At 32.6% G+C, this 12,334-nt stretch overlaps 2 protein-coding genes across 4 annotated transcripts in view; one reads left to right on the forward strand and one right to left on the reverse strand.

Annotated features, from left to right (window-relative positions):
- Positions 1-1,405: 1,405 nt before the first annotated feature.
- On the forward strand, positions 1,406-6,873 carry LOC146528508 (hyaluronoglucuronidase). Its single transcript, XM_085203143.1, has 7 exons — positions 1,406-1,643; positions 2,079-2,236; positions 2,683-2,895; positions 3,057-3,261; positions 3,438-3,666; positions 3,896-4,140; positions 4,229-6,873. The coding sequence occupies exons 1-7, from the start codon at positions 1,453-1,455 to the stop codon at positions 5,316-5,318; spliced, it is 2,331 nt and encodes a 776-aa protein (XP_085059269.1). The 5' UTR covers positions 1,406-1,452; the 3' UTR covers positions 5,319-6,873.
- Positions 5,963-12,334, reverse strand: part of cpx (synaptic transmission protein complexin) — a 174,334-nt gene continuing 167,962 nt past the window's right edge. For all 3 annotated transcript variants that reach the window (XM_085203145.1, XM_085203146.1, XM_085203147.1), the window contains 2 exons: positions 10,753-10,885; positions 5,963-10,381 (listed from right to left, as the gene is read on the reverse strand). In XM_085203145.1, coding sequence (XP_085059271.1) covers positions 10,308-10,381; positions 10,753-10,885 — 207 coding nt within the window. In that variant the 3' untranslated portion in view covers positions 5,963-10,307. The remainder of the gene's footprint in view (positions 10,382-10,752; positions 10,886-12,334) is intronic.

The following is a 12,334-nucleotide window of genomic DNA, read 5'->3' on the forward strand; positions in this document are numbered from 1 at the left end:
ACATTTGAAGCTACTTCTCCATGCTAACCCGCTAGAAAGATATAGATAAAAAAATATCACGATACAGGCATCATAATGATGCCTCTCCCGGGCAGGACTTTAACAAATGTACTACCTATACCACATTTCCTGATGAATTTACCGCTACTAGGCTAATAGTTTATATAGGTGTCAAACACTGGATCTGCCCCCAGACCTTGAATAGCCTATAATACCTAGAATTTTGAAAAAAAAAGGTCAAGTGTGAGTCATATCGAGGCACCAACTTCAGAATTGTATATCTACGAGTATATGTTGTACATATAATAGCTGACGAACATAAATTTGCTTATATGTACCTACATACTCATTTTGTAATTTTTATTTGCAATATAAAAATAAATTTTCATTTTTCGAATTTTTGCCTTATCTTATTTGTACTGCAAGCACACTTCTTGTCAAATTTCAAAATTAAGTAAGTCTACGGAGTTCACAGTTTCCGATTATAAGTGGTTCTGGGTTCGTATTCCACTCAGGAATATGGAATATTTACATAACCTATTTCTGGTAAAAAGGCAAAGCGCGTCGTTAAATCGCCTTGTCTAAAATTGGGAATGTTCGAATATTGTTAAAAAATATTTAACTTCGTACGTGACATAATATGCGTAATACATAAAATAATTATTATATCAAGCAAACTTTATAGTAGGAAGTTGTTTTAAGCAAGTCAGCAGTAGGTACTTTAAGTTACAGTCACTAAGTGAAAATTTATAAGCTAATATTGTATTATTAATGTAAAAAATGTATGCTATTTTTTTCGATAGAATATGCTTGCTTATTAATTAAATTACGGATAATTATCATACATGTATGTATGATCCTATAAAAAGATGCATCTAAATAACATATAATTTAGATTTTTGAAGTTTTTGATCACGATAGATAATATTCCTTTTTCAATAAAAAAAAATTATTCACTCTTTTATGCAAGTATATATTTATAAAATACTTAAAAACTACACAACATAAAAAGACCCTATTTTTAAACAAACAAATGACATTTATGTATGAATGTATTTATAACATTTTTACCGACGCCATCGTAGCACCGCATACGAATGTATGCGCGACGGTTGTCGGTCTGATTACCACTTGGAAGATAGATTTTTTAATTTTTTTCACTGTAATAACAATATAACGTAACGTTGAGTTCTGCTAGTCAACACGCAATGTCCTCAAAATTCCGCGGTGCGTAGAAAAAGGAGTGCCTTAACACTAGTTCCTCTCTATTTATCTCGCTATAAGCCGGATACCGCGAGAAGTTAAATAAAAAAAAAAAAAAAATAATTGTGGAATATTTTAGAACTGTACAAAATACTATACTTTACCTGCAACATAAACAAAAATCAACCTACATATGACCTAAAACCGCACACACAATCAACATCACACTTAGTTTTAGTTTTAGCGGCCATGGATCGCTGGTTCAAATATTTTATATATTATTATATATTTCATATAAACTTTGTCTGTCTTTCCGTCGATGCGGACACGTATAGTGTCAAGGTCGGTACGGAACAACACGTTAATTTGGTAGATAGCAAATTTCTAAGCTTCACTATTGATCCAAAATATTTGTTCTCTTCAAGCGAAAAGTATAACAGGTAAGTACATAAGTTATTTATAAAGTAGTTATTTTTTTTTTGTTTCACGCTGAACCTATCCCGCATATAGCAGGGTAGGCGGAGGAAGCCCAATATTAAGATACTCCATTCCTGACGGATTGCCTAATTTTCAAGCTTTTGTTTGTTGAGTAGCGGAGCTCAACGCTACGTTTTCTTTTGTTACCAGATCAAGGAAAATCAAAAAAAAACTTTCCCGAGTGGGAACCGAAACCACAATCGTCGTGTTTACAGTCAGACCCTTATGAATTAAAAAGTCGTGTTTACAGTAATATGGCTTATTCATCAGAATAACATATAAGCTATATTGTACGTAGCCTTTGCGGGCGAAGCCGCGGGTAGGTCGCTAGTATATTAAAAAAATCATATATTCAGCGGAAAAATGGCCATTTCCTTGATTAATGTTTATTTTAACAGCAAAGAATGTATCTGCATGGCGTCTTCTCTCACTCCCGCGTTCATCCGCATTGCTGGACCGTCCACTTCTTACATGACCTTTGAGAATTCCACCATATCCATCTTGGATACTGATGAACCTAAGAAGTTGACTTTATCAAAAATATTTAGAGATGATGGTAAGAAATACTATAATTATATTAGAATTTTAAGATTTCCGTTTTTTGTTTTGTTCTATCAGGGGTGCAATCGTGCGGTTGTAAACGTGACAAGTTGTGTGTTCGATTCCCACACGAGGAAATGAAATATTTAATATTTTCAATTCTTTTGGTGTGGAGGCAAAAGCGCGGCGTGGAGTTCCACCATTCAAATGACGAAAAGGCAATGCCTCCAGCTTTTGGCGGAAAAATGAGAAACAGAGTGTCTTAGTACTAGGTTCCTTCTGCCTATCCTGCTGTGTACGGGATACAGCGTAAAGCTAAAATAAAATATTCTATCGTGAGCTTTCTAAACGAACGTCATAGCTGTGAGCTTAAATGTTACTCTTTATGTAATATCTAAGTTCTCTTTATTTTCTACATAAAATAATAAACAGCAACCTGCTATTAAATTACTTTTAATATAGATTCTCGTGAAAAAAGCCTACAACTCGCGGTCACACACGGTCAATGGGAAAAATTTGTACATTGGGCGAAAAAAACTGGCTTTGATCTCGTCTTCGCGCTTAATAATGATGAGAAGACCAGTTCCAGCATGTGGGATCCTAATACCGCATTAAAGATTTTGACAGTTGCCGATAAAACAAACATCGGAGAAATATTTTGGCAACTTGGATATGGTAAGATTTTTCTTTTATTTTCTTCCCCTAATTCAGTTTTCATAGTAATCTTATAATATTCACTGTATTGCTTGCGCTATAAGCCTAAGTAAATCTATACGATTTTAGTAGGCTAAGCCGGTTTAAGGATTATATATTTTTATTTTACATTTTTTATGCAGAATGCTCAAACCAATCCATAGAAGAGTACTTGAATGATTTAGAAACTCTTCGTGTCATCATCGAAACCTTTCCACCCGGGAAGGAAGGCGACTGGCAAGTGGTAGGGGGCGACATCACACAGTGCTTACACAAAGACTCAAAGAGTGACTTTAAAGATTACGTTACTTTGTCTAATGACATGATGGATGCCATATTATTAAATGGGTGAGTAGATGTTACTAGCTACAGGTTTATGAGGTTGTAGAAGTAAAATTTATTTTAGTCTTTTGGGCAGGTAAAACTTGTCTTCAATTTCAAATATTATTGATTTATTTATTTATTCTTTTCAATTATCATGGAGTAAATTATGGTCATTATAGAGATATCCTAACTTTTTGCAGTAATTCTTCGTCTCAAGAGTTAGAACGTATGTCAGAGAAAGATAGGTTAAAGCTATTAACTCTACTCAGTCGTAGCGACACACCGCTCTGGCTCACTGAAAACACTCAGATGCATACTGAGCTAGACAGAGCTGCTGATTGGATCACGAGTCTGGGATATTCAGCCAGAAATGGATTTTCAGTACACTATAGAGAATTAATAGAAAATGAGTTGTATGAACCGACCTTGGTAAATATTATTTTGTTATTTACTTGAACAGATTAGATAATAGAATCAATTTAATTATATGTTTTCATATTGCAGCCAAAATTTTTATGATAAAAGATTTTCTAAAAACTGATTACGGCGGATTTTCTAAAAATTCATTCTAAAAATTATAATAATTTTAGCAAATCAAACTTGATTCAATTAAAATATTGTTATTAAAAGTTAAAATAATTTAATTCCTCTTTTCTAGAGTTTCTACATGGCACTTCTATTTAAAAATTTAGTTGGCGACAAAGTTCTAAGTGTTGATATTGATTCCTCTCAATCAATTATATTTGCACATTGTACTTCTCTACGACATAAGCCTGTATCTGGAGCTATAACATTGTATGGCGTGAATATGGATGAAGAACCAGCGCGGTTCTCCATTAAATTAAATAAGAAAGAAGAAGGTGGAGATATCATGCAGTTCATTTTGAGCCATGATCATAGTGGGTAAGTTTAACCAAATATACATCAATCAATAGTATAAATCAACTAAAATAGCATAAAAACATAAAAATATTTTTGATACTTTTTCCAGCAATATAGTAGTGAACAACCGAGCTATGTATCACGAAGGTGATATTCGCCCTGTTGTGAAAAGAGTTCGTCCATACAAAACACTACTCCTCAATCTCCCACCAAAATCTTTTGGTTTTTGGGTTCTTGCTAATACACAAGTTGAAGCATGTTATGAATCTAGTAGTGGTAAGATACAAAACCTAAAAAAAAGTAAGCAAAGAAAAAATGAAAACTTTATTAAAACTAAGCGTTCTGTTGATGCTATTATTGACGACGTAAACAATAAAAATTTGGAATTATCTAAAGAATTATTAGGCAGTTATGATGATGTATTTAACGGCGTAGCACTAAAGGAAAGGGTTGACAACATTAACTATTATTTAAGAAATATTCATAGAATATTTAGATTAAATTCAGAAAGCACAAACTTAAATCGTGCCAAACGAGATGCATTTGAAAATATCCGAAACAAATATTCTAGGAGACATGACTTAAGATCGCAAAATGATGAAGAAATCGGAAGTAATATATTTAATAAACTGACAGAAATATCTAAGAGTCATCTATCTTCTTTTAAAAATGGTCTATCAGCATTAAAAGATGGTAAAAGTAAACGGCTTAGAACAGCTAAAAGAAATTCTAGATTTAAAAGTAAGAGGAATTCAAAACAAGGCGAATCTGATACAGCACTGGGTAAAAATAATAGTATAAAAAAAGAAAAACTAAATGAACATCACGATACATCGTCAAGAAAGCGCAGAAGCATCACAGGTAGTAAATTTAAGAAATACGAAGAACAAAGTTCGGAAAATAAAATACCAGAAGATAGCAGGGAATCATCCAAATTTGGCACAATTCTACAAAAATTAAAGAAAATAAGTGAATTGCCTTTAGAAATACAAGAGAAAGATGAAGATTATGAAGATACAGAATATGGTGAGGGAATAGTTTTAAAAACAAAGTTGTCAGAGGACAGCGCTATTATTGACATAACAGAGAAGTCTCATTCTGGTCTCCTTAAGTCCACTCTACAGGATATTCTGTCTTTATTATCTGACTTAAACAAAAATGTCAATAAATTTTGGACAGCTATTACCATACTGGAATAGTACAAGAGTTTACAGTTAATTGAAAAAATGTTTAATGTTAAAAGGTTTAATAAGAAGAATAGTTGTCAAACATTAGTGTATATAATTTGTATATAAAAATTCTTTAGTGCTAATTGTTAAAATTGTCTTTAAGGACTAATTGTAAAGCATATTTTTAATAAAAATATTTACAAACTTTTCATAGTTTTATTTAACTAAAAGTTATTTTTAATTTACTATATCATAAATATGTCTATATCGTCAATCTTGTATTTTAAACGGACTATGTTTTTGGATTACCTTACCTCAAAAAATAAAAACGAAACCCTTATAGGGTCACTTTGTTGTCCATCTGTCAAGATCATCTATCTCGAGATCGCGTAGAGGTATCAAGCTGAAATTAATACCAAATATTCAGGTCGCAGAAATTCGCCACGTAATCAAAACCGAGCTACAGAAGAAAATCAAAACAAACTTACATTTGAAGTTCATTTTGTAAAAAGTGAATACATATGGTTTTGCAGTGTGCCGTTGATATACCGTCTTGAAATATTACTATGGAAGCCTAAGTAGGCGAGTCCGACTCGCACTTAATGGCTTTTTATTTATACAAAGGTATACTATTAAAAAGGTAAAACATAAAGAGTATAAATAAAACAAAACAATTGGTGGTACAATGTAGTTTATTTATTATTTAACAACATGGTAGATAAACCACTTTCACACCCACGGTAAAGTCAATATGAAAATGGTCACCTCTAAACTTTTATACATAACTAATAAGGACCCATAAATCAATTTAACAATGCTTTGCAACAAGACATAAATAATTATTAGCGAGAAAGCCTACTTTCTACAGAGTGAGAGACGGAAACTCAAAAGACAGACGTTAGTTAGGTACAGCCGATGCGAACGGAACGAACATTAACAAGTCCACGAAAGCTCAATCCGATTAAATACCTAAAAACATTATCAACAATAAACTTTCATTCTCTCGTAATTCTAATTTAAATGTTATCGGATAACTTTAAACTTTCTTTTTAATAACAATACAACATGAACCGCAAAGGTTCACACTTTACATTTAAATTTCGGTAAACTTGCAATTTTAACACTAGATGTCACTAATATTAAAAGCTAACGCACTAAATGTGTTGTGACATATCACTATACTATCAAACAGACGAACACAATCGAGGAATCGATTTTATTTATAATAAGATATTAAACATACGATTCGCTTTCGATTTTCCTCGACAGTGCGTCGTAATTTGAAACAAATGAAAACTAGATTTTCAAGTTTAATATAGAAAAGATTTTGTTTAAAAAAAATATGTAGCAAGTAGAATTCAAAGCGCAACAACTGGTGGCACTTACGTCAGTTCTTTGTTATTTAAATGAAATAATATTTATATACTAATCTGAATTTATAAAAAAGTCATACCACTAATTTAAAATACTGTGTGAAGCTCTTGTGGTGTTGTGTGTCGTTGTCCCTAATTGTCATTGTATGGTGTTATCCTGCGATTCTGATCTGTATGTTCGTATAACAATCGTAATATCTTTAAGATATTAATCTTCGTTTCTTTAAAATTTTGCTATTTAAATTTATTATACCATATTTCAGATATATTTGTACTTAGTTATCGAACATTTGGATCAGGTCTATTAAAGTTATTACTACTTATAAAAATTTGATAACTTTCAATATTTGTTCGTCTTAATGTTAGTTTAATTATCGATTTTAGTTTTAGTATTTATCATTCATTTAATTTTTCTTTTTACCAAAATTTATCAAAATTTACCAAATTTTCAAAATAGTAAACGTATCGTGTCCTATGTGCTAGTGCGTAATAATCTACATTGAAAATATATTTAAATTCAACAATATGTATAAAATGCGTTTAATTTATTCAAACTAAGCGATATCAGCTCCAATTGCTATGACGCAATAGTATAACAATCAAAACGTTTTAAATATTATTTAATATATTTTAATTTCAATATATAAATTAAAAAAACAATGAATACTTATTTTTTAAAATCTGTATAATGCCAAATATAATACCAATCTCCCACACTCATACACTCAACAAGAACGCACACATCAAAACATGTAACTATAAAAGTTGTACATCTCACGCACTTCCATACAATTTTCAAAGTTTTTGGTAAAAAAGCTACCATTGCGTCATAACAATAACCATTAACATCCTAAAAATGATGTTTCAGTCGTTACTTGGCAAGGTAAAGAAACTGGGAGAGAGAAGAGTGACAGAATTTTGTATGCCATCGCAGGCCAAAAAGTCATTGTAACATCTAAATAATCTAACTGAATGAATTACAATAATAGTATAATACAATACCCTGAGTGCGAATGTCATAAGATCAATTCATCAACTGATTAAGAAGAAACCCCAGAAATTGGTCAGTCACTTAGGAGCTTAAAATTATTCTACTGCCGTGTTGGATAGTGCTTTCATCTGTTTATTTAAACAATTTACAATTATCACTAGACTACATATCTACCTTGTATAAACCTCTTTGTAAATTCATTACAATTTATTATAAATGAAATAGAAACGTGGAAACAAATTGCAATGTGATTTCTAGTTAATTTTTAAGTCTAGCAGATAAGGTTTTAATATATGATGTAAATATATATTAATACAATACTAAAACAATAAATATTAACATCGATGCAGCAAACATCAAAATATTCACAAGCCTTACCAAATGGTTCAACGAAGTGACGCGATTGATTTGATATCACCCAAATTCCTTCAATAATTCGCACTTAAGCAACATTTCAGTACTTATAATTATTTTATTTATAATTACAATGGAAATTGTAACTACACATCGAACACCGAAAGCTTACATTATAAATAAGAGCTTCGAAGCGCCTAAAGAGATCGTTGAAACAAAGTAAATAGAATGAAAGAGAGAAACGACACCGCACACACAAGAGCCTCGCGAACATGCATTATACATTACACAATCTGAATATCGTTTTATTTTTAAATTAGTGACAATTAGCGAGTTTATTTTACACAAAAGTTTAAGTTACATCTAAACCTCGCTACGTACCAAAATAACTTTTCTAAAATACTATTACTACGTGAGAGTCAACAACGAAGATTATAGTAAGATCTACGATAGATAGAAAGAGAGAGATAGAATCTAGGGATATCAATACTATTTATTTTATTTCACTTGAATACTGTGTTATTTGAGAGCAAAATAAAATAAAGTGTATCTACAGTGGAGACGAAACGCTACAATATTACAGGTGTATAAGGAGAGAAACATTTTGGTCATGTTAAAATTATATCCATAGATACATACAGGTCCAATGTCTTAACACTATTATTGTATCGACTACGAACAACAGTTTAGCTAGAATTGCCATGCACATATATAGAACTATTACCGTAATACATGATAACTATCCTAGACACACGTACACTGTGAAATTATGTTATATTTTAATATTACGTGAAGTTGAGAAGGACGGGTTTCATGCCTCGCTAGAAGGTACCCATCTTTAGACTTTAGACTGGCGACTAGTGCTGAAGATAATTCTATAGAAGCTATGAAAATATTTATGAATAGTAGTGCAGGAAAATATTTTGAATCTTAAACATCAGAAAATAGAGCAGTTTCTTTAATAGATCTGAATGTATTAAATAGGTCTGTCGTATTTACATTTGTATGTAGATTGCAATGCAATGAAGTTAGACATGTCGGTTAAGACGAATCTGGAACCTCACCTAGGATAATGATAACTGATACCATACAGATTTAGGATATAGGTATAATGAAAAAAAATCAGAATTAACACATATAATGTGCTGACACCACGGATGTATCGTATAGTAAACTACGAAGAAAGTGTGGACGATCGTAAATCTCATTGAAGTCGAGTCGATCTTATAGATGAAATTGAAGTCAGTGAAAGATTTAAAGAGATCAAGAAGCTAAGTGAGTATGTAGCGCGAGCGGACGGGCCGCATCGGGCGCACAGCGTTAGTTTATTTTATTTATATATCACAGCTTTTGACGATAACAAATCTTTTGCATTTGCAGCTTAATACGTTGAGGCAAACATCCGAACCATTAGCCCTAAACGTTTGGCGAATCCGCTACCACTGCCGTTGTAAAGTTATCTACCCCGACCTCTCCACACAACACCACTTTCTCTGCCTATTACTGCCTCTGCGGATACAAAAGTCGACACCGTAACGTTAATCGCTCGAAGGATTGCTCAAACTCACTTTAATCCTAAGCATAAAACATCGATAAAACATTAGAATCGCGTCAACTACGAATACGCTAACTTGATTCAACGATTGAACTCTCAACGGTAACACAACGAGGTTATTCTACTTTACATCTAATCAAACATCTTATATTAGACATGTACGAACGAAACGACGATCGCGACCGTATTAACAATATTGTTCCTATATTCGATGTGGACGTTAAGGCTAGGTCGATTAAGGTAATGTAATTATATCGTACACCTAAACAAAAGACGCTTCATTCTTCAGAACGCATAGGCACGCAAGCGAAAGATGTAGAGGCAAAAGATTGAATCTCAAAAGTGATAGCGCAAGCATAAACACATCAAGCTGTTCAAGCTGAGTGGAATTTGGATGAAACAAATGAATACAAGTGTGTGGGTAACTGCAAGAAGTTAAGAGAGTGCCTCAAGTGTGACGGCACGCGCGTCGACGGCCCGGAGACCGCCGGCGGCCGCCCAGCACCGTGCGACGATGACTTTTTGACCTAACGTTGTGACCGGCTTTCCGCTCCGTATGTGTATAAAAATATTATTGCTCATTATCAAGCACCAACGCCTCTAGCCAACTACATTCAAATGAATGAAATTTAGAATTTGTTCCTACAAAAATGTGTGAGCGAATGATTTTGAACGAAATGGTTAACTTGTATGGCTTTGTCTGTATGGGGGTAACAATGGCGTGTCTTTACAGCTACAGCGGCAGCTCACTGCATCACGCATTTACTCTCGATCTGCGTCTTCAGTTCGTTCACTTGCGTCTCGATCGTGTTTTTCAATTCTGAAATGTAATGTTTTAGGTTAAAGGCTATTTTAAAAAAGTTAAGCTTAAATTTATTATTTTTGTTTTAAATTATTATTGGTATTGCCAGTGTTGGCACATCATAATTATTAATATATGGTTGGTTGGCATTGGTTGTGGATTAATTTTTACTTAATGTAAAATTTTAACTGAAAATACCTAGTGGTAGTGTGTGTAAAATGAATTGACAATCGGTAAGCAATCAAATTAAATCAGAAGGTTGGTCAAATTTTGAGAAAAAATTATTGTTTTATTTGAAGTTCTTATAATTATATTGTAATAATAATTATATGAACTAAAGTTATAAAAATCATCCAAATATTTTTTTAAGAAAATAACATGGCACTTACTAGTGAACTCATCCTGGTCTTCAAGCTCCGCTTCAGCTGCAAGCTCCTCGGGGGTCTTCTTCTTCCTCATCAGGGGGTTATCGGGCTCTTGCTGCTGTTGCTCCGCTATCTCCTCTTTCTTGGGGATTTTGTACTGAAACACATATTGTTATAATGAGTTTGTGTTATAGTAAAATATTTTGACTTTTGTTTGTAGAGGCCGTCGTGGCACCGCGTCTAACTGTAAAACATGATGATTGTGTATTCGATTCCCACTCGGAACATTAAATTATTTTTATTTACTCTTCTTTGTTTTCTTATTTTTCTGATAAGAAGAGAAAGGCCACGCTGAGTCACGCCTCTCAATATACACAATGTCTCTATGATTGGGCGGTGCATGGGCAAAGTAGAGTCTTAACACTAGGTAAATTTAAATTAAATACATAGATAAAAATGGTTACGGTGGCTCAACCTTATGATTTTTAATGGATGCTATATTTTTTGTAGAATATTGTTTTTGTGTCTCAGATTGAGTCGGCGCAAACCATGTAAGTGTTGATTACCTTTTCAATTCCTGAAAAAAAAAACAATAAAAAAATTGCCTATGTTCACCCCAAAACCTTCAAGTATCACTATATAAAATGTTATCACAATCGGATTAGCGGTTTGGCCGTGATTACGTCACAGACAAACATACAGACACTTTCAAATTTCTCTTTTTCGGCTAGTATATATAACATATAATTTAATAACACAAAAAAAGGCTACAAACAACGAAACAATATGTATTTTGTAATATTAATACAGCGTACGTATAATATAAAGTGTGGCGAAATTGGAAATCAAGTGGATACCTTTGGGAAATTACAGCGGCGTGTAAGCGTCGTGAGTTTGCTTCATATTATTGAATTCCAAGGAGTTTGTTTTTCATTTGACCACATGTTATTGTTTAAATACATAATAGAACTAGTCGTCGGCCGCAACTTTGTTTGCATCGACTTTAGTATATAAAATGGAAAATCCCGTCATTTTTCGGTTCCTTTAGGAATTTCGAGAAATTCTCTTTCAAAGTCCAATTTTCAAGTCCAATGTCTTCGTTGCGTTTCTTTTCCCGGGACAATGAGTTATTTTTTAAGAAGTAACGTTTCCGAATCGGGTAAAAAGTGTAGAACAGTGTCTTGACACTCTTTCTGCCAAATATGCTATATGCAGGACACAGCGTTTAGATAAAAATAAATATAATTTTACATATATTATCTATCTTGAAAGTCTCAACGTATCAAATTATAATAATAAAAACAGAAATATCATTTTCTATATAAATTAATTTTAATGACACATCCATTCTAAGATGTAAGCGGCTTAATAGTAGGTAAATCATATTTCTTGAGCGGTTCCCGCTCGTTGATTACTGTTGCTCACTAAGACCGTACCTCATCTATATATACTTGCAGATATTAATTTCACTTTCAATTTTTTTTAATTACTACAGTCCCGAGTGACTTCATTAGTTTTAAGTATTGAATTTATTTTTTATATTATCTATGAATCCGTTGGAATTTGTTATTAATAAAAAAAAAAATTTTTCATAGTATTTATAGAA

The sequence above is a fragment of the Heliconius melpomene genome, chromosome 19, assembly GCF_056956725.1.
Source record: "Heliconius melpomene rosina isolate 202511_hmr_F chromosome 19, ASM5695672v1, whole genome shotgun sequence".
NCBI lineage: Eukaryota > Metazoa > Arthropoda > Insecta > Lepidoptera > Nymphalidae > Heliconius > Heliconius melpomene.

Excerpts from the sequence above, each read along its gene's own strand:
- LOC146528508 (XM_085203143.1), top strand. The coding sequence starts at position 1,453 with ATGGATCGCTGGTTCAAATATTTTATATATTATTATATATTTCATATA. Across the intron at positions 3,262-3,437 it reads GATGCCATATTATTAAATGG|TAATTCTTCGTCTCAAGAGT; the intron begins GTGAGTAGATGT and ends AACTTTTTGCAG. Across the intron at positions 3,667-3,895 it reads AGTTGTATGAACCGACCTTG|AGTTTCTACATGGCACTTCT; the intron begins GTAAATATTATT and ends CCTCTTTTCTAG.